This window comes from Macrobrachium rosenbergii, chromosome 20, assembly GCF_040412425.1.
Source record: "Macrobrachium rosenbergii isolate ZJJX-2024 chromosome 20, ASM4041242v1, whole genome shotgun sequence".
Classification (NCBI taxonomy): Eukaryota; Metazoa; Arthropoda; class Malacostraca; order Decapoda; family Palaemonidae; genus Macrobrachium; species Macrobrachium rosenbergii.
Genome location: NC_089760.1, coordinates 12827390 through 12851484, shown reverse-complemented (window position 1 = coordinate 12851484; position 24095 = coordinate 12827390). Strand labels below are relative to the sequence as shown.

General features: G+C 34.7%; 1 protein-coding gene and 1 long non-coding RNA gene across 2 annotated transcripts in view; both read right to left on the bottom strand.

Annotated features, from left to right (window-relative positions):
- Positions 1-957: 957 nt before the first annotated feature.
- Positions 958-13604, bottom strand: LOC136849052 (uncharacterized). The gene is made up of 3 exons (XR_010856219.1): positions 13439-13604; positions 9695-9805; positions 958-7071 (listed from the first exon to the last, which is right to left on the bottom strand). It is a non-coding gene; the product is annotated as an uncharacterized lncRNA (long non-coding RNA).
- Positions 13605-21511: 7907 nt separating this feature from the next.
- Positions 21512-24095, bottom strand: part of wb (wing blister) — a 423965-nt gene continuing 421381 nt past the window's right edge. Inside the window, exon 66 of the mRNA XM_067121957.1 lies at positions 21512-22241. Coding sequence (XP_066978058.1) covers positions 22099-22241 — 143 coding nt within the window. The 3' untranslated portion in view covers positions 21512-22098. The remainder of the gene's footprint in view (positions 22242-24095) is intronic.

The window sequence follows — 24095 nt, the reverse complement described above, 5'->3', positions numbered from 1 at the left end:
GTTCATAACATTTCCTTCCTTAAGTCGCCTGTTACCAGGTGGGATTGGGGTGGGCCTTGGCGGGCTTTCCTTTTCCTTTTTTTTTTTTAATTAAGTGTGAAACACTACTTATTACACAATCATGACATTTGTAACCCCATAAGCTGAACCTGGAATGCATTCCAGACGTTTAGATAAACACAACACGGGGAGTTTCGTTCAGTTACTGTAAAAGACGATGCGCCACGTTTTCTGTTGATTTCTTGCGTCGGATGCTTTCGAAGTCTTCAGGAAAATGGGGTTTACGTGTTTGATAATAATGGTTGTCATTGTTTTTGGTGTGTAATCATATTTCCACTATTACAAAATCAGCTGTGCTCAAACTTTACGTATGGCATTCAATCTTCTACAATAAAAGATTTTAACGTATTTTCTGCTTTGCTTCTCCCAAATTTTGTAGATAAAAGTTTTGTGTGCATAAGAAAAAATCTGCTAATGATGGAGTTTTGACTTCAAAATTTTCGTTAGAGGCTATAAGTAATATAATTTTGGGGAAACAGCGAGTTAATTTCTTGGCTTGTTGCTATGCCTAACATGAAGCTGTGATTTGAAGAGTTGCCCAACATTATCAGGGAAAACTTCAGTCCTTTTTGACCCTGTGCTCATACTCCTAGATCACGTTTTACTGCTCTCAGTCCATCAGTGGGCGAATGAATGATTACTGTATGAAGGAAGAAGCTTAAGTCGAAATGAACATTTGACTGTATCGAGTTAAAAGCGAGGTACGTTTCATGAGCTCTTTGGCCCTTTTTTCGGAGGGGACACGCTTTTGCTGCTGCTAGAGGAGGGAGGGGGGCTATTGGGGAGAATACTCGGGCGTATGAACGCTGAATAGGGAGAACACAATAGTTATGCTTATGGATACACTTTTTCAGTTCTCGATTTCTATAACCCTGAGGAAAGAATAAAAATAGAAAATTTTTGTAACTTTTTCTTTATTTTCTTGTTTATACAAATTTCACAATTTTTTTTTACCATTTTTAATACAAATTTAAGTAAACAATAGACAATCATGTGAAAGTAGTTACATATAAAAAAAACCTACTGATCACAACCTGATGGTGAAATACAGATAGCAATATTAATAACATTCAAGAGATGCTGTAACGTATATATCAAGCACATACCAGCAAAGTTAAACAGCTTACTGTAAATGTTAGTTTGATACTGTAGCAATTAGTAGAGCTGCCATATAATAAGCAGTTAACCTTTGAAATTTTATTTCCACAAATACTTAGGAATTACAGAAAGTGCAAAAAAAGGGGAAATCGTTTCCCTTCAAACTGGAATTTTCCAGGAGATCTGAGTGTAGTTCGTAGCCATGATATTTAAAGAAATTTAAGTGTTTGCTACAGAGCACTTATATCTTCAGTTACATATCCAAACTTGGACTTACAACAATCTTCTGAAATTTCATACTGCAACAATTAAAAAACTGAAAACGTTTATTACTTATTCAAAATTGGCAGAGAAAACGGGTGAAGACCTAAACACCAATCCATAGAAAAAGCTTTGCAGCAGTGCTCTTCCAAGACCTGGCATAGAAATCATACAATTTCATAAGATTTTTTTTTTAATTTACCGTAAGCTTGTTATTAATTAGTGATGTAAAGTTCTGTATGTATTGGGCTTTTGAACAAAGTTCTGGTTTACTCCATCTGAAGGAGGTTTATGGTGTCAAAGGTCATTAAAACTTTGTTCAAAAGCTCAATACGCATGGATTTTTATATCACTAATTAATAACAAGCTTACGGCAACTAATTAATTTTGTTGCTTGATAAAATTGTATAAGGATTTCCATCCAGCTCTTGTAGGAGAACAGTGATCCAAGACTTTTTCTATGAGGAGGTGTTTAGGTCTTCACATCTTTCCTTTACCCAGTTCAAAGAAGAAAAAGGCCTTATCAAGTACCTTCAATAGTTATAATAGGAAACATATAAAAGATATTGCATTGGTGAGTAAAAGTCTGGAGATGTATAATGTAACAGAATATAACTGCCACAAAGTAAACACTTCAATTACTTATCTTTTGGCTAAGAACTACACCAAAATCTCTTGGAAAATTCTAGTTTTATATGAAGTAAACCTTTTCCCCATACCTCCTGAATGACATTTTGGTCTTCAAAAAAGTACACACACACTTTTAAACAAATGACAGCGAAAAGCCTTAAAACAACAAAATCTTAAACATACAACATTGTGAGTACTTGACCCTGCTGATTACCAACATTTTATATCTGTTCTACAGTTTGGTGTCCAAACGATCTTTTAACTTAAAATTGCTTTTATCATAAGCCTATGGAGACTGAAACCATAAAACTAACCCGAGGGTGAACAAATTGACTATCATAAACCTATGGAGACTGCAACCAGAAAACTAACCCGAGAGTGACCAAATTGACTTTTTTTATCAAACCTATGGAGACTGCAACCAGAAAACTAATCCGAGGCTGACCACAATGACTTTAACTTAGTTAAAAATTAGAGAGACTGCTAGGGTTTTAGCACTCGTATTCTTTAAAAAAAAAAATCAGGTCTTAAACAGTGATTTTAAATCTTAACTCTATAGATTTTTCAAACATCCCCTTTAAACTATCTTTTGCTCAAGGATCCCATTTAAGCATCCCGTTTGCCAATGATATTTCCTTAATAAGAACTATATAAAGTATTCGTCATACATTTACAAATTACTTCCTTTGGAATACATTGAAATTTTCTATTCCTGAAACTATACCACCAAATGTTAAGCTACCTCCAACATGTCCTTCCAACACTGTCCTTCCACTTAACAAATATTCCTTCCCTTCCTTACATAGTTATTCCTTCCTAAAAGGTTACTCATTCTACCAGTTTATGCATTACCTTACCTAAGTTTCCTCTACAAACCACTTAATATTCTCAGTCCTCTACTATTAAATAAGTAACCATTCCTTCTTTAAGCCTTGCTACTTTCCTTCAGTTGCTAGGGCTTCAAAACCAGGATTTACTTGATGAAATTTATGCTGTCAAGCCAAGCACTAGGGTACTTGCAGTCACTCAGCAATATTTTGAAAATTTTCCTAAAGAGCTATCTTTTCCATAAACAAAATCTAGATCTAGTCAAGCTTTTCCTTTAAAAAAATCCTACTGTAAGCATATCAAATTTACAACTTGTGCAAGCTTTTCCATTAAGAAACTATCCATTCTGGAACACTTTTGATTTCAATACAAATTTTTCCATTAACAAAATTTCCCTCCAAGCCTCTCATTAAGGAACTGTCTCTATTAGCCTTTCTTTTAAGAAATCCCCCTTGAAGGCCATTTGAGAATATTTTCTTTATAAGCCCTAATCTGCAAAATCTTACCATCATTTAATTATCTAAACCATTTACTTTACTTTTCACTAATAAAAATAGGAACATGGTCCAGAATACAAGACAAATTCAATATAACTTCCCTGTAAATTGAGAATATACTGCACTTAAAATACAGCAGATAATTGGATTTTGAAAAGACCAAGCTCTATTCACAACTTTGTCCCTCTAAGGCTATAAAGTATCCATGCATTAGTTTATGAATTTAGAACTGTGAATGTGAAATTCATTGTTACATTAAAGGTGGTTTGCCACATTAATGAGCAACTTTAAACATTTACAGTGAATTGCTATACCAGACTACAGTAAATGCCTGGTGAAGAACTTTTGACACAAGTTTCTTAGTGACTTGAAAAAGAATTAACACAAAATGATCCAGACTTTATTGAAGACTTGAGAGTGAGAGAGAGGGAGAGAAATGTTACATGGAAACATAAAACCTCTGAGAGGTTTCTATTTGATGACAACTAAACTCTTCACTTACAGTATTTTCAATATTTGATGTTAGGTCATGCAAATTTAATTTTCAATGCAACATTAGTGTTTCTCGCAAACATTTGGGGCAACTGAAGATTTTCATTCATTTAACCTTTTAATAGTGTGCTTCCATCATAAGCACTGATCAAGGGTAACCAAAGGGATTAAGAGCGGCAATTTTGTCATACATCCGCTGCAAAAGAAATTTATATAAAAGCAGCTATCAAAAGATGACCAACCAGTTAGATGAAACTATACATCCGACCTCTGAACTTTATATATACAAAAAACAAAACTCTTCAAATATCTAGTTAATGGTTTGAAGTTATGGTATGAGATATTTCAATAACTACTGAATTATGTACGAGGTGAAAAGGAAATGGATGCAGTGGTATAGCAAAAAACTGTAAACATCTGCCAGTTATTCATCATGTACTGTATATGAACAAAATCTGTCTACTGAATGCACATTAAATCTTTTCAAGCTGGTGAGTAAAGCATTAGCCTGACAGTCACATGTTATATATAACCTGTTTAAAGTAGTTTATGCAATTTTACAAAAAAGAAGGATACCTTTCAATGATTTAACAAGTCTTAAGGAAACTTTTGCCTCAATTGTTGAAAATCTATAAATGCTTTGTAAAATTAAGCAGCAAATATTTTAGTGGGAGATGTACTGTTACGCATTTCTTAGGCCTGAGTATCAAATTTTAGGCATTAATTTCCTCACTTTACAAAGATGCATACAAGAATATATGAAGTACTTATGTTATCTTATTTCCACTTACAGTAAATGGTTAAATTAATTTTATAAACTGCTTATTGATCTGTTTCATGACTACTGTATATACATTACAATTAACAAAGGCTTATGACTTTCAATCTATAAACAAAAAAATTATACTGCCTGTAAATGTTAATCTAGTTTTAAACTTGGCAGGTAAACCAAAAGCATTTACTTGCCAACAGTCACTTAACACACATTCTGAAGCATTTGAAACTACATAAATTAGCAGAACATATAAACTATGTAACTCTTGACACTTTAGAAGCAGTTTGAGATCTTACAGCATAACTACTGTTATTTACTCAAAAAATAACAACAGTTAAAAAGTCAGTCCTTTCCATTTTCATTTAGCATTTAAGTACTCTACTGAGATAAAACAGAAGGCCAGTAATAACTTATATTACAAAACTATGATGTTAACAGGACAGAATGGCAAACATTAACATCAAACATTATCTCCAATAATGAAGCACTAAATGGACAGTAAAGAATTTAAATCAAGTGTCTGTGGGAAACAATCATGACAATACGTCTGGATGTCCTGTTCAATACTCCAGGTAGGTAAAATTCCAAAACATCTTACAAGATATAAATTACCAATTAACAAGTGCACTGACATGACACTTTTTCAAGTCCAATAACAGACTTGCAACAACTATTTAGGGCTTCGTAACAATTTGAAAATGGTACATACTAATACAACGGCAGTCCTCTATTGAGGCAGAGCCCAGGAAGGTAAGCAATGAAATCATGTAAAAGGGAATAAGAACTGGAATTAGAATACAAGATTAGCCCAAAGGCAAGGCATTGGGACTTATAAGGTCATTCAGCGCTGAAAGGAAAATTGAGGGTAAAAGAGGCTTTAAAAGGTGTAACAAGGGAAAACCTCACAGTTGCACTAGTATAAAACAATTGTTAGGAGAGGGTCAGAAAGTATGATGGAAAAAAAAGTGTGTGAATGGAGGTACAGTTAAAGGAATGAAAAGGGGCTGAGGGGACGCTGCAAGAAACTTAAGAAATGCCTACAGTACACTGCGTGAGATACAATGGTGACACTACCCATCTACAAAAAAAAAAAAAAAGGAATAAAAGCTTGAGAGAGAGAGAGAGAGAGAGAGAGAGAGAGAGAGAGAGAGAGAGAGAGAGAGAGAGAGAGAGAGAATGTATGAACAAAGTAAAGATTCATTATTCAATGGGAGAGAGGGTATGGGTGATCAAGTCGACAAAAAGGGATGAGTGAGGAAGAGCATAAGTGCAATGTCGAGGCACACAGGAGTGTGTGATTCAAGAAGTGCTGCCTATTTCAAGTTTTGTGACTGAAGGATGGGAAATGATAGATTTTTACTGGGGATATAACTCTCGTAAGAAGTTTGATGAAAATACTAGATTCTGAGACAGGACTGAGTCTTGAGATATCTTCAGTGCCGAGCAAAAATTCAAGTAGGATATATGGTTTATAAGGTACCTTTGTTTGAGGAACAAGTCCTTCATTCACTGATGAATATTTTCTCCAAGATTCTCGTCCTGATGAAATACCACCACTATGCTAACAATTTCCATTTTAGCTACAAGCCCTTTAATTATACTAATTTTTTAAGGCCCAGAGATCTAAAGCTAACTTACTTTATAAATCATAATTTTTATTGCATTTATATATTCTTAACACTGCAAGGACCTTTTGGACTGCACAGTGCCTTTTATGGCTTGTGTAAGAGTAAGTTATGCAAGGTTGAACAAATGGTTCCCATTTAAGAAATTCATAGCATACTTATCATAGCCAGCCTGGGTACTGCCAGAGTAACCATTAAAGTTCGTGGATGGGCACTTCTTTGCACTGTTGATGTCAGGGATGAGAAACCTGTTGTGACAGTTGTAGACCCCTCAGTGGAGGGATTCAGTGCTATGATTTTGATTAACAGTGATAGTACCATCTTTGTAACTGGGATTTTGGAACTCCCAAGATGACATGATTATGGGCACGACATAAATACTATACAAGGGGAACCTAAATTGTGATTGTGGAAGGAACCATTCACTGCACCAGAGGTGAACCTTTTGATTTCTACTTTTCATTTTTGTCTGACTCTGAAATGACAACAGCTCAAAGTTTAGATTTTTTTAGTTTATAAGTGCATGTACGTGAATATTTGTGATTGTATGTAAACGTTAACATATAGGCCTATACAGTGTTTGGTGCTTTTGTCTTCTTGACCCAAGTAACTCCAGGTAACTAAACTACTACATCATGGCATGGTTTCAAGGTAATTCAGAGATTATCTACTCGAGATATTCAGTTCAAATAAAAACTCTTCATGGTTCTTGATTCAATGTGGTCCAACTGATGTCGGAAGATTTTCATGCCGAGATAAGACTAGACGGATGAAGCTATTTTTGTCCAGTTATGACATTCTACTCCTGTGAAAAGAAGAGAGTAATTGTTAGACAAGTTATATTCTCATAATATATTTATTTTACTGAGTACTTAATTAACAGACCGCTGTTATACCAATACTAAGGTTTTTCAACAGGTTAAAGTTTTTTGTATCCTACTTGATTTGATGTACCAAAAATAAATGTAAAGTCTTGCCAATTCCTGAGCATAATAAACAGCAAATTTTTCAGTTAAACATTAACTTAAATATTCAAATATATATGTATAACTTAAATATTCAAATATATATGTAAGCAGGTAATCTACAAACATCGCACCTTAAAATAATAAAATTCATTAACCAACCTACACTGATCCACTGACTAACCTATCTTATCCAAGGGACTGGAATTCTACCTTGTTCCACCAACCAACAGATGAACTTGAAAAGAATTTAATAACTTTCCCTGACTTAAATCCACTGAGTAATCCTGCCACCTTAATAGTATAATGCAGATACCTACCTAATCAATGTTAATCCACAGGTTAGCATATACAGGATTTCAGACTAATCTAGTCTAGAGTAACACAATTTAAGATTAAACTATCCTACATTAACTCACTGAATTTCACAAACTAACCTATCCTACATTAACCATGTACAGTAACTTTATAGCTAACTTCACATTTTGTGTCTTTGTCTATTTTCACGGCAAAATAAATTACGGTACATGTACTGTATTCAGCTTCAAAATAACACTATAAAAAACCTTTATACAGTACCATAAAAATAAAATTTACAGCAAGCAACAGAGAAAAACACTGCTCCACCTCTAAAACCTGAAGTTGACTAAATTTAAAGGTTTATGACTAACAAATTCTCCTACAATAAGTTGACTAAATCATTTCATTTTAAACAATTAATAAATTCTACCTTGATGTATACCAAACTACCCTACCTTAATCTGTTGACCAACCTATCGTGCTCATGGAAACACACATGCGAAGTTTTTCATTCTTGAAAGAACTTCCACACTCAAAGTTTTGTGAGATGATTAAGAACTACACAATTGGCTAACCTCCAGGATTTGGATGGTGTTTATTTTCTAATTCAAATTTCCTAATTGCCTGTTCAACTTGCTGTTAACATTCTGACTCGGAGGCTCTGAAACCTGAATAAGAATAACATTCCGTAACTTCCAAAATGTCTAAAATGAACGTGAAAGTTCTAACCTTCTATTCCTGCTGGCATATGATGTTACAACCTCCCGTAACCTAAATGTGTTCAAATTCAGAAACTCTGCTACAAAAATCCTAAGCAGATGCCCCCCTGGTTTCCACAAGTGAAAAATTAATGATTAAGAAATTGTGATGTACAGTGGAGCAGTAGTGACTAAGAAATTGTGATATACAGTATAGCAGAAAACTAGTGACTAAGAAATTGTAATGTACAGTATAGCCTATGATTTAGTTGCATGTTAAATTAAAATTAAGAATTGATCACTCCCAAAGATAAGGATACAACCACCCTACTGTGTAAAGATTATGCTGAGAATGGGATTTTCATGAAGTTCTTAAATACAACATGGTCATTTTCAGTAAATATGGATCATTTAAGTCTTATCAAATCAAACAACAATACCTTAACCTAAAACTTCTCCATTTACCTAATGACAAGCCAGTACTACAATAATCCACTGGCTGATCAATGGCACACCATACCTCAACTCATTTACTAACCAATGCCAAAAATACATTAACCAATACTACCTTAACCCACTGACTATGATATTGTAATTTAAATTAATCCACTCACATACAATCCTACATATCACCTTACCTACAATCCCTTGATTGACAGGCTTCCCTTACTTCAACTCCTCATGCAATGAGAATATTACAAAATCTCTTATCACTGTCTTTTCCATGAAAAATATTTCTGCATGCTGCTTTTGTACTTATTTCTGCATGCAGCTTTTGTACTATCTTACAGTTTACACTACTGTACTTAAACTGCCTGTACAGCAGTACAAACATTCCTTGGGCTGTAGACAAGTTAATAGAAAATGTCTAATCAAGAATATAAGTGTCATAACCTCTAATTGTTGGCCCAGTGGTACTGTACTACACAAGTTCTCAGCTTAACACCCTTGGCATGTTAGAAATAATATACATTACCTCTAGTACAAAAGAATAGCTTTTCTGGCTGAAAGCTTATTCAACAGAAATTGTTAACTAAACTTGAAAAGTGTCTAGTACCACAGTACATGTACTCTTTGGAATTATTTTCACCAAACACAAGGACTTACACTCAAAACACAATACTGTACATTCTGTTTGGCTTTATTTGCTGTTGACATAGACCCATGAATATCCAGTTTCATTTAATGATTAACAACATTTTATTTCTGATAGGAGTATGGAGTACTAAATACCTTGATATCTTACCAGATACATTGTGGTTTCAAAATATTTGAAACATTCTCAGCTTTACAATTCGTAATAAAAGTCATACTCCCTATCAACCTAGAATGTTAAGTTTAAATTTATTTAAACCCCATTAAATAAATATTAATCAAAGCAATTTTGGTTTCTGAAACAAGATTGTATGCACAATTTTGACTAATTTCAAATATTCCTTTTTCAAGTTCCAAATCTCACTCTTACCTTACAAAATTTAAGCCCCTTGGCAAGCAAGTCTCTTGAAATCTCCTTTTTCATCCTAAAATGACAGCAGTTCATCATCCTCAGTCTGTGAGCCACAGGTTCAAGATATGCCTGCAAAAGATAATTAAAATGAAATACAAATATATTTAAATTTGGTTTTATTTACAACAGTGAGTAATCTGTAAGATATTGTGGGCTATATTTAGTTCAAAAGAATTTAACATGAAAATCACATTTAATATCTACAAGGAATACACTAAAATAAAAAAATAGTTCAAAGAAGCCTTATGATTAGCCTATTATCAACAAGGAATAGACCAAAAGAAAAGGTCCACTTAAGCCTTACGACTGACCTATTATAAGACAATCCACTATTTAAACCTATGATACATTAGTCTATTGAATCTCTAGTTCACTTACTTTTGTTACATAACTTGGCATTTTGCATACCACGAGTTTGAGAGATGCTCAAGAATAACAAGATGCAGTAATCCACCAAACCCCATGGCTTCGAATATTTTGCATCAATCAATATCAAATTGCATTTGCTAATACAAAATGCAAATGACCTTTTGTTGCCTGGACACGAGTTTAGCATGATAGCCTAGAACTTGTGAAAAGTCTTGACATCTGGCTTCGTCACCTCATAGTAGGCCAGTGTAAATAAATATGTTTTGAGATGCCTGATGATAAAAGCCAGAAGTTTGGGTATTTTTACAATTTATATTTTTCTTGGGTAAAAACAATTCTCAATATAAATGGAGTTTTGTAAGGTAAGACAATGTCCATTTCACATTTTGGAGTTTTTTACTTTGTTCTCAAGTTCTTTTACTAACTATAATTTTCATTTTACAAAAATCCACCAAAATCTTTAAAAATTATTTTTAATATTCCAAGATAATTACTGAAAACAACTCATTGGAGTTTTTTGTTGTTTACCCACTTTTTCTAAGTTCTTGGTGTTTCTTTATAGCGTTCAGTTACAAATAAGTTCTGTTTCAAAAAAAAAAATTTTTTTTTTTTTTTTTGTCTGCACTGTGAGAGGATGGCTCTTATATTTCATGTGTCTTCTGTTATTTTTATCTGGAAATAAGACCACATGAACAAAGACTGAAACCTGATTGGTTCTTTCTTTAGAAGTTCCACCAAATTCTGGTTTTAGTGCTTGGTCATGGTTCCAATGTGCTGGTATGTAAATCTTGCACCTTGTAGTGTTTACTTTAATGGAAAATTTCAAGTGGTTTTTTTTTTTCACTCAGTATTTCTAAAGATAGCTTACAACCATGAGGAGCCACAATGGTAAACCAGGATCTTTGGATGAGAGAAAATGCAGAAAGTGAAATACACTCATGTACTCTACTATTCCCATGACATTTCTGCAAGTTCTAATACTCATTATGCTAAGATTTACCGAAAGTCTTCAAAGTGATACCACACACTAGGTACGGAGTTGACATCAGGCTGGGTGGGGTTATAAACTATCTACTAAATGGAAATATTGAAAATCTTTACAGAACATGGGGAAAAGGCAAAGCCAACCCCAGAAAAATTAAGCTGTAATGCCCTAAGTTAGGTTAGGTTAGGTTAAAGGAAGGTATGGCTAAGATATATCAAGTTTGCTAGAAACATATTTATGCGCCCAGTCTGCAAATGGCTCCTTGTAAAATAAGGACTTAGTGACCTAGGTTCATTTGGCAAGGGGTAGGGGACACCTGACATCCTTGGTTAGGTTGGAGGGGGGGGGTACACTGAGGGCAATCCTCCGTCCACATAAAGAACCTAGCATCTTAAGTCAGGTTAAATGATAACATCCATTTATTTCACTTTTTTTTCCTCCAACCTATACCCCCGGTTTCCCACTGTAGTCACCCATAAATGTTGAATGTAAGGGGGTCCAGTACCTTAAACTATATGACACCAAAATTAGCATAGAGCATTCAAAACACACTACAGCATAGGAAATTTAATTTTCCACTCATGGAATAGGTTAGGGTTTAAAGTAATAATTTACCCAGTTTTGACTACTCACATTAACTTTTCTAATACACACATTCAACTTCGAAGAAGTCCTGGTTCAAGAACTATATTCTTAAAAGGTTCTTTCAGGGAACTTAAAAATACAGGTGACCGATTTAGAACAAGCCATTAACTATCCCCGATTTTGGAATTATATAATTTGGCTACAGACCTGCAGACCAATTTTCTAGCCATGTTCCTAGGCTATCTGGATGGCCAATGTAAGTTAGAATTTGCTATCACATGCAAAATCAAGTTATTTGTTATTACATTAAGGGGCGGAAAATCGAGCTATGTGACATTATAGGGTAATTCTATATATTAGCTCCGCGCCTGTTTTTACCTTTTCAACTGGTTTTTTCTGCACTTTTTGGGGTTCTGATACTCTCGGTGCATCTGTTTGTTGTCGGCCATATGGTATGTCCCTTCGCCGTGTTTAGTACTGGCCGGGGGGGGGGAGTACTCATACGTTAACAAGTTATTGCACTTGCCGGACGGGATATGAACCGTTCGAAACCGGCGTAGCCGTGCTCTGTCTTGTGACGATCGAGTATGGAAACCCCTTGTTAGATGGACTTCAGGGGTTAATTACAGGTTAATTACACTCGAGCACCAAAAATTTAAAGGTAAATTCATAATTAGCAACCAAAAAATGTAGAAAAAGTTAAAGTTAGAAGGCAGTCGACGTCGCGGCGATACTGCGAGTTCTACCCAAAACCGTTCAGAGCCATCAACAGACCTCCCCAAATAGGCGTAAACTACAATGTTTCCTCTCTTCCACTGTCCATTCCTTAACACACAACTGCCCTAGCACAGTTCGAGAGCATCTAAGAAAAATATTCACAAAATATTTCGATAACCTATTCGGGAGAGAAAAATAAAGTATGAAACTGGGTCTATATCCATCACTGACACATATTACGGAACTTGATCGCAGGCTGGCGGCGGTAGACAGTAAACGGACATTGTTTAAGCCAACATGGCCGAGACTATGTTTTCAGGCAATGGCTTCAGAAGCCTGGGGTGGCCTTCAAAGTCGCGAAAAACCGATGGGCAAATGACAAACTGAACGATTCGAATCAAATAGCTTGGAGGATTAATCACCAATGTCAATGCGACCATGTCAAAACATGTTTAAGGCTATGGACGTAAGTTTATGTGACTAGGCCTAATGCAAATTTTTGAGACGAGGAACTCCCGAATGTAAAACTCACGTCTCACTCAAAATTCAGCAGAGTTGGCCTATTGCGGATTCGCATTGGAAATCTGGAACAAAGTAGCTTACGCCTCGTTAGATTTATATGTGCATTTTACATGTGCGCGATGCGGAAGTCACGTTTTATTCATGACAACCGTGTACAGTACCCAAATATAATTTCCTGTAAGTCCACTTGGGACAGTTCGCATCTATATTAACCAGACTTCTAATCAGACTGGCCTTCTCTGTAAGCCTAGGAAAAGCACTCAATTCCCCGCACACTACACTTGCGACAGTAGTTTGAATGAAAATTCTACACATTAAAAGTATTACCCTTATGCTTATTAGATTTCCAACAAATGTTATATCACTCCTTTTATAGACTAAGAGGAAAAACCTATAAATAAAGTTTTTTCAACTAAAAGCAACGGCGGCTCTCGTTTGGTAACAACATAATCATTCCACAAAACAGTACACATTTCGTTACCAATAACAATTATAATAAAATAATATAAATAATAATAATTTACCTTCAGATCACACAGCGGCAACACAATCCTCAGTACGAATCCCACAATTCCGGTAACCAAACTAGTTACTAAAGCACCGACTTAAATGGTCAGTTTTGCGTTCTTTGCTCCAGCAAGAGCAGCCAATCACAGACCCGTGCGTCACTCTATTCGGGCTAAGGTGTGTAAAGACGTGAACGTCTCAATGACTGGCGGAAAACTAGTACCTCAAACGAAATGAACAAGGTCTCGACTGTTTTAAATCGTTTCGTAATTACATAATGTCTGAATTCTTGCAGCTTCTACTGTTAAAAATACAGTTGATACATTGCTGACAGAATTAGACCAATCCAAAAGGGGTGGGGGGAGTTGCTATGTACAGATCTTTCTACTCAGCTCGCAAAATCTAGGAATCCGTTTCCCACTACGTTCTGCGAGGGAAAACCTTGTATAAATAGTTACATACACGTCTTCCTTAAGCAATTGGGAAGTTCAGTTCTTACTAAACTATCAGTATGCAAACCAAATTAAAATGCAACGCAAAGCCGGTCTATTAGCCAGTAACCGTGTGGTAGACATTTCCTGAATTCACCGGTCGTCAATTGACAATTTTGGTAAAACCGGTAAAAAAAAGGACTACTGTAATTTTTCCATAGAAACTATACAATGAAATTATTACCAAACCAACATCAAAATACAGCTTCCGCCCTCAAATGCATGTCCCAATGAAAAATTATAGCTTTTCAAAACCTCCAAGAGAGCATTTAGTTTGGGAAAGACCACAGTATGTGAACCTCAGTATCAACACCATAACGGTAAACATTCACATCAAAATCTTCATTTCCCTAATTCAAAAATGCAACTTCAGATTAATAAACCTGAACAGAACAGAACTACGTACGTAGAGTACCCACAGCATTATTAAGCAGCTTTATGGCAAAAACGCTTTTTTTGGGAATGGCTGCTAAGTTACTCCATTTTGGTATTCATGTCAATAGTGAAGAAAGGTAAAGAATTGATCCATAAATTCCAAGTACTGCACATCGCACAGGCTATATTACTGTAATTCTAAGATGATAAGTAGATCTCAACACACTGCTATCAGTTTACCACTGGTTCAAATAGCTTTAATCCAAGCAAAACGAATAATTTTATGTACCTGGCGAAAAACAAAAATATGGCCCTTGGACATTAAAAACAGAACGAGAATGCAGATTTTAAAGACTATAAAAGACAGAAAACACGTGAAACAAACTGCAATATTAGTAATTATAAAAATGGCAGAAATGGATACAAAACACTAACATATTATAACTCAAAGCATTTTTCATGGAATTAGCTGCTTAGCAGTACACCAAGCAATGTTGAAGGGTTCAAGCACGACGAATCTATTCCTTTTTTTCTGACTCGCAACTCAAACACAAAGCATAAATGGCTTTTCCTATTCCCTGCAAAATTAATTCGCCGACATGGACAAACTAGTCCATTTTCTGGCTAAATCGGCATCTGTGGTCAATTTTGTTGGTTACACAATCGGGATACATGCTGAAGAAAAACTAGTTGCCGATTCTGGTTTGCTTCAGTTTTAAAAAAATGATGATATTCCTCTTAAAATGATCAGCGAATAGAAGATTCTAGCCACTGTACATAAAAGGAGTTATTGAAAAAATAACGTACCGAAACGATTGAGAGTTAACGAGACATGACTGTACAGTAGCCTACAAGGAAACTGGGAGTGAAGTCTGGATAGATAACGGTGAAAATAAAGCTTAAAATAAAGGAATTACACATTAGAACCATAAAAATGAAGCAAATACGTTTCATTCATAGATAAGCATTCTAACAGCTTCATGACAGACGAAGAACTAATGATTTATTTACGTCTTGGTTGTCAATTCTGGGTGAGATGCATTTGGGTAAGCTTAAACAAAGGCAGCCAGTTAACGGTCATTCACTCTCAAAAAATTTTAAGTTTTTATTTACACCAGACATCTGTGAATAACAAAAACAGGTTCAGATTCAGTTCCCTTGAAGATCCACTTAGGCTATAACTTGAAAACATCAGCAGGCTTATATCAATTTAAATCACTGGCGTCATAATATATAAGAAAATCTTGTAAACAGATGTTATCGATTCCCGTTTGTTCACCGTTTAGTTTGACATTCTCAAGTTAGAATTGGTAACCACGAATATTTATCTACTGTAAATTAGAGCAGATAATCGAAGTTCGAAAAGAGTTCTTAGGGTTTATCTATTTATAAAGGAAATATTTCATATACAATGAAGTTCGCCTTGTGAGGCTCAAGTTATGAAAGCCTACTGAACGACGAAATAACATTTAAAACTTTTTACGCTGCAGCACATGGCGAGAGAAGTCTGTGCACTAAAGATACACACACACAACACAGAGAGAGAGAGAGAGAGAGAGAGAGAGAGAGAGAGAGAGAGAGAGAAAATATGTCTCACAATAGCTCCTTTCTAAGCTTAACTGAGACGTCTTCAAAAACTGATCCGACCTAAACGATTAAAAAACTCCAAGATTAAAATCGCGAAAGGGGTGGGGGAGTTCCCGTTGAACCTTTGAGGGCCAATATAAACCTATGCATCTGCTGCTTCTGCAACCTTTTGGGCTTAGGAACTTGGAATGATAAAAACAGTAAAAACTGGTGAGACCTTAATTTTCTTACCGCAAAACAAAAAAGCAACAAAGTATTAACACGGCTGACTACTTTTCTATCTCTGTTTATTCGACTAATCTGAAATAACGAATAAGCATATTCAAGAATATAAAGCATGTCCCGATAGATTTCAAACGAGTTTCTCTAACATTCAAGACGGACGAAAAGAAGGAAACTACAAATTGAGAACCAAGCAAGTTTTTGGCATTCAAAACTAATGGCGTCATTTGTCATCACCATAAATGTTAGCGACAGAGCTAGAAAGTTCCAGTCAACTATGCAACGACCGACCATTTTGAAATTATCTCTGGCATACGCACTTTCCATTTAAAAATACATCTGAAACACTGGGGAGAGAGAGAGAGAGAGAGAGAGAGAGAGAGAGAGAGAGAGAGAGAGAGAGAGAGAGAGAGAGAGAGAGAGAGCAGGTCTCCCACAAAAGATCTAATTCCCTAATAAACACTTGTCGTATGACCTCTTCTGGCATAACGATGACGAAACGATTTCACAGAATAAAATAACGGTAAAAGTTTTTCATAACAAATCAAACTAATAAACCTCTCAATAGAGTAGACTCCACAAATTACTTCACAGAAAACGTCAAATCATTTGCTTCACTTCAAATGAGGGCAATATTATGGCTGCGGGTGGAAATTAGGCCATCGAAAGTTAACAAATTTCAACAGCATATGTAACCTGTTTTATCGCTATGATGTATATACCCTAACATGTTATCATAATGATACTTTTGCACTTAGAACACGAGATCTGGTAAAAAGGAAGAGCATAAAAATGAATGTTACCTTTCCTTTCCCTCAACTGAAATGTAGTCGTCAACATGGGAAAAAGAAAGGTAGGCAGTGGCTGGAAAACAATTAATGTAACAACAGGTAATTAGGAAAAGGTACTAACTGGCAACTACTTTAGCAAGGCTTCTGAATAGCAACTCTCAAAAGCCTTGCTAAAATAGTTGCCAGTTATGATAGCCTGGCGACTTCAAAAGTTAAAGAATAATGAATAAAATTTATACACTGGGCTTAAATCTGGCTCACCTGAGATATGCAACTCCATGCTATAAAAAAAAATAGTAAAGAATACCAATCCCCTTCATTAGGGTGCTTTGCTTTGAAAACTGGGCAATGTTCAACCAAATTCCACAGAAACAGCTAAATCATCTAGTAAACCCTGTTAAGTTTTTATACAATCTGACCTTGAATAAATCTTGTAAGGTAAAAGGCACTAACTTCAACTTTATGGTATTCTGTCTTCCAGTCAATGCTGTCCCCTAGCAATGGTTCCCAACAATGACAACAATTGCAGTTTACCAACAGTGCAAATTAATGTTCCCAGTCATTGTAAAAATGCATAAAATATTCGCATGAAGTAGGCGTACCAGACAGGATATGGTAATCATTAGCAAATATACAATATATAAATTATTCAATAAGCATCTATGAAAAATATTTGGAAAAAGACATAAAGCTAGGGTAAACACGCTAGGGCCGTGACACACTGCGTCATTCATCCAATGTTTGGATACTTCCAGAAAATGCATTTGAACGCGCCCCTACTAGCATCAGTGAGACTTGTGCCCCATCTACACAACATGCCGGGACCTCTACGTTCCTATCAAAGTAACAGTTTTCTCCTAAATTGCGAAATATTCCGATTAAACAGAGGTTCGTTAAGATTTGGCCGTGCGCGGTGGTAACTTACCGGCCATGACGCTCTCGAAACTTTTACTTAAAACACTTCAAAAGTGGACGAGTGACGCTATCTTGATACTTGCCGAGTCACTTGTATAAACAATCTGCCCATTTCCTGCGTTAAATCTGCAAAATATTTGTACCCATACACGCTGACACCGTTTCCTTGACATCAATGATAAACGCTGGCGCTTATGGAGTTTGGACGGAGAACTCTGGCGAATTTTCGGGACGCCAGAGCGCTGGACAGTATTTAAATAATTAGGTAGCTAAACACCAGAATAAGGCTATACAAATTGAGTAAATGTATTACGTGTTCATTATAATTCATTTGAAAATATTCGTTCTTGGAACAAACCAGATTCCTGAGCCAAATTTCAAAGCTTTTGCTGTGAACATGTAGCTATTTTTCGCGTTTTCCTATCGTTTTTTTATTTAATATATATTACATAGTGATATATATATATATATATATATATATATATATATATATATATATATATATATATATATATATATATATATATATATATATATATATATATATATATATATATATATATATATATATATATATATATATATATAATTACAGTGTAAGTTTTGTCAAATGTAATGGCATTTAAAGTAATAATTTTGGATTTAAAACCTTTATTTCAGTCCTGTATTTTGACGTCATGGCATCTTGACTCTCGTACCAATAGTATATATATTGTCATACTCAACTTTCTTGCATTTTTATCGGAGTGGTAACAATCATACGTACACATTACATGTCTCAGAAGTATGTATAGTAACTTGAATTTAAATGAATGAAAATTCCTAACAACAAAACACTACATTTCTATCCTAAACAATTCACTAATGCGTCGTCCGCGCTCGGATGTTTACGGCAGCCAGATGTACAATAAGGCTGGAAAATTGTTCCCGCCACAGTTTCGCTACTTTGATGGAATAAAGTACTGTAAACAAACATTCTCACGTATTTTAAGTGGTATTTTGAGTGAATTAAGAACAAAATATGCATAATTACAATCAAATAAGCACTGTGCGGCTTCAGTTGTGATGTCAGTAAGGATAAAACCATGGATTTAAAGGTAAAAATGCATTTCAGTTCTTCCCCAATTAATTACCAGTGAAAAGTGAAAATTCTGCCACCCATGTGTCTTATGCCCCATCGTTTTACCCTATATCATTGCAAAACCAAAGATCCAATGTAAACCGAGGTGCCACGTGATTTGGCATTGGCTACTCCTTAACTGTAGTGGGAATAAGGCCTAACCTAACCTCCGATACCATTCCCTATCTTGGCCCGGGGGAGGAGCCTTCCAAAGTAAGTTTTGACCCCTACATCTACATACTAAACGACTTATCATTTCACACGGGAACGATTTTGAAAAACAACCTATGCTTCTAACAAATTAACATATCCAAGAGCACTCAATTTGTAGAGGGATGAAATGTCATTCAAATAGCAAAATGGTGTAGCAGCTCTTCAGCATTAGCATACCACACCGAAACTATGAAAACAAAACCTTGGCTAGCTGTTATTAAGTAAAAAATAGATGAACAGAACAACATTGCAAACAAAGGAAAGCCACTTTACCTGACCACTGGGCTACGAGAAGTGTCCGTCTCAACGTAAAGCATACCATAATCAAGAGTGAATGAATTGCGAATGCAAAATCATATTACAAAAGTGGAATTAGCGTGGCACTTGAGAAATTATGGTAGCCAACGATTAGCAGTTAACTAGCACAACAGACATTACCAACTCCACCTTCGTCTTGAGAACAGTGTTGCCATGATTTTGTTCCTTCGGAGTTATCGTACGGACGCTTCATAATTGTCGTTCTTTTCAGTAAAGCATCGTACCTACTGTACTATTATTTGCTCTAATACACCATTTAACAAGTGCTTCTTATATTATCAATATTTATACTGTATATACCAAGAGAGAAAGAGGAACTAAAAATAAATAGAAATTATTAAATCAATATACAGTATTTCGATTTCAGTTCTAGATAATTTTTTAAAAATAATTATGAACCCTCTTCATCAAATAAGTTTGTGTATAAAAGCTTACTCTCTCTTATAAGTACAAGGATCTAAAGGTGGACTGAGAGAAAACCTTATAGTTACACTAAGAAGTATTAGTTGGAGGTTGGATAGCAAGACTGAATAAAGGAAGTGGGAAAGGAGGTAAAAGAAAAAGGTTAAAATGGTGGATGCAGCTAGGGACCACAGGGATGCTACAGATCGTTTTATCAATGCCTACAGTGCACCACATGAGATGCACTGACAATAACCCCTATGGGCAAAAATAAGAATTGAAGCACAAGGACCCAAAGTTGAAGCTGAGAGAAAACTAACAGTTGCATTAAGTTAGAGAGGTTGGACAGCAAGATGAATGAAAGTATGTAAGAACAGATGTCAAGAAAAAGGTAAATATTTTTTTCTGTAATTCATTTATTGATGTAGAAGCCTGGCACTAGTAACGACATGAAACACAGGAAAAAATGAGTGTGTTCTTTTAGATTTTCAAACTTTTATTTTTAGTTTTTCACCTTCTCTCATTACAGTAGTGGTTTACCTTCCTTTCTGGAACCAGGATTTTATGTACTGCATTCTTTTGTTATCAGCTTCATACAATTCTTATCTCTCTTTCTCTCAAGCTTAAGCAATGATAATCATTTACATTTTAAATTCACTATACTATCACTCTTGCTATTTTCTCATTACTACAAATATCATCGCAACTTACATTTCACTAGTCATGTAAAACAATTTAAAATTATAAATTTTTTCTCAAGTGATTTCTAAACAGTGCATCATCAGCCAGCCTATATACTATTATTAAGCATAATTTTCTCACAAAATAAAAAATAAAGCATTAAAATACTAACCAATACATAAATCCAGTAGTGGCCAAAAGTGCAGTGTGATTGAGTTCTCATAATCAGTGTATAAATGCTAAATGTCATGTCTGTGAAGCATGTGGAAGTATGAAAGCTGTACGGTATATGTTAAAAATCTGGTTGTTTGTTAACTATAGAAAAATAAGTGAGTGTAAGACAGAAATCTAGTTATGTATCTTTACATTAAAGAAAAATAAGTTACTGATAGTTTAGCAATGACTTACCCCTGGTTGAGGTGGTTGAGATGCACGAGGCATTCAGGTTGAGTGGTAGAAGGATGGGTGTATATAAAATAACTGGGGTTTTGGGAGAGGCAAAACAGCTAACAAATTCATATTGAGTTATAAAAAATCATGACCTTCGATTCAGATAAAACTGCTTGCTTAATAAAAAGAGAATGTCATATAATTTGTGACAGGGAGTAACATTTCTGCAAATTATGTGTACACATTTCGTATACTGTACAAGGTTCGTTAATTAAGCGGTACTTATTACTGTACAGAAATGAATTTTACTTTAAAGTAATTTAAAGAACTGTTGCAGAGGTGACTAGTGGCCTGCCTTTCTTCATAAAACATCCTAATGATTGAAATTTTCCTTATCATTGAAAAAATCACAAGAGCATGAGAGAGAGAGAGAGAGAGAGAGAGAGAAAAAGGGGTGGGAGAACAAACTGCCTTAAGAAAAAGTAAATTACATCAAATCAACTTGAGGTTAATATATTACACTTTTTATATTTTGCACTGACATTCAAATTTTTCCTGGAACATCATGGTAAGTGAAATAAGTACTGAATATGAAAATATTTTATATTTCTTAAATTAATACAGATCAATGGCTTTGTACCACTAATGTTTGGCACACAAATTTATTGATAAGGAAGTACTGCTAAGAAAATCTTATGGTCAGACAAACATAGAATGTAAAATCTATAAAAGAAATCATAAAAATTTACAGACATGCCTTACATACAGTTTCAACCAAAGCATTCATTTTTAATTACAACATACACACAAACATAATTCTCACTGCAAATCTAACTGTACACTGTACAAGCATAAAAGAAGTGATTTAAAAACATTAATGTTTAGCATATTAATCAATGCCTGAACATCAAAGCAATTTATTAGTAAATAACAATGGGTTGAGAGATTTGAGATTTTTCTTTTATACTATATATTTTTAAAAACAAAGATTTTTTTCTTTTATATTGTATATTTTTAAAAACAAAGACATTTGGTAAAAGTCTAAAATTCTCACTAGAATTCATGGCTATTTGACATGATTTACATACAATTTACTTCAAAATATACACATCTTTTTGTAAGGTATTAAATACACCAATTTGAAGAAAATTATAAACAACAGTAACAGCATATTATTGTACAGGGCAAGCATTAAGAAGAACATTTTGCAAACGATACATGTCAGTCCAATCACGTCTTTCACTATTGAGAACGATATTACGGATGCAACCTTTGAAGTTTTCACGTGACGAAAGTGTTCCTTGAAGCGCTGTATCTGTAATGAAAAAAGATCATTGTATATCATCATCATCAGCATCACTGTATCCAATGCACTGTACATATAACCTAAAATTGTATGATGCACAGTACTGTATATATTGTATTATAAAAACCCAAAGAATGGTTGTTTCTTTAACATGTTTTAGTTAAAGAAATTTGCTTAAATTAGTCAAACGACAGTCATTTACAGGTATACAGTATTAATAAAGGATTAGTGTGATAGGATTTCACCTAATATACTGTACTAACTACTGTATCTCTAAACAAATGAGTTGAGTAACTAAACCTGCATAACCAGGTAAGGTGTAGTACTGTACATGATAAAAAATATGCACAAAAAGTTTCTGCTCCATATGATAACTATGACTATGGGGAACTGAAATATATGTAGTAAAAAATTTCAGTTTAACACCTTAAGCATCACGTATGGGAGACCTTGTCACTCCTGTACCATTACATTTTCTCGCTTGCAGAGTAGTAATTTGGTCTACACTAGTTTTTGTGCTTTTTTTATACATTCTTTTTCACACTGACTTTTTTTTTGTAAAAATATTAGGATATTAAATAATGTAAGATGAGAAAAGATGAAAGAATTTATCTTGCATTTTTACATCCTAAAGATTATTGTACATGCCAGAAACACAAAAGGGGAAAATATTATTCTTTTGCATGCTATTGAGAACAATATTACATCTTTGGGTGAACTAAAAGTAAAGTGACTCCTCTCTGTATCGGTCCAGTAAGAGGCTACTGAGCTGCTACTAAGAGTCTCGTAGTCATTTTCAGTCTATTCAGGCCAGAGGTTTTTCTTTCGCTTTGGAATGTTCACTGTGGGGGATAACGGGATCAAAACAAAAATGAATCAATCATTAATCAATTAATGCCTGAAGAATAGTGGGAGACAAGAGATAGATGTCCTCTGTCAAACTGTCTTTCCATTACAAAAAAGTTGCCATTTACCCATAATTTAGCTCATAGTGTTGCCAAATGATGTTCCTACAATTTGTATAAGAGTAAAGTGTATTCCTGAGCTTAATCAGTGCAGCACTGGCCTTGAAAGAGGGAGAATGTGCTACTTCATTGATGGTGGTGTGAATGGGATGCAAGCAACTGAGGTATTCCATTGGTGACACTTAACAGGTTAATGTATTACAAACAGATGCTATTACACACTGTACTTTTAGAAAATGATAAAGGAAATTGACAAAAAAACTACTAAGAGATCTGATTACCACACATACCCATACACCACTTCCAAACATTTATTACGCTTTTCTTCAGAATTTTCTGAGACAGGAATCCAACAACTCTACAAGTGTCACAATTCTTTTTGCACTGATGGGAATAGTACTATAATGACACTGAAATTTATAGTATTATAATCTCTGCTCTTCTTGAATCAGGCGAGAATATGAATTCACTGTGCAATAATAACTGTTTTAGACATTTCATTGAGCAGGTAAAACAACCCTTGCAAGCAATATATAAATGTTAAGTACTATTAAAAATTGTGGTTAGATTTCCCCTAGGGGTTTTCAATATTTAAGCTGCAGGAAATACTAGTATAGCAACAACAACAACTTATAAATGTCATATTAAGAAAAACTGTACTTGAAAATAAAATAGTTCCAGAATGCAATCTCCTATGAAATATATGGCAGCTAGCAAATAACTTTAATCTACAGTTTACCTGAAATGAATACTTGCACTAACAAAGAATCATCCAAAAGTACAGCAGTAACACTCTGAGGCTTCAATAGCCTATGCCAAGAGTGATATCTTAAGACTAAACATTATAGTACAGATTGAACTGTGAACAATGGTATGAAAACTAATGATACACCTACAT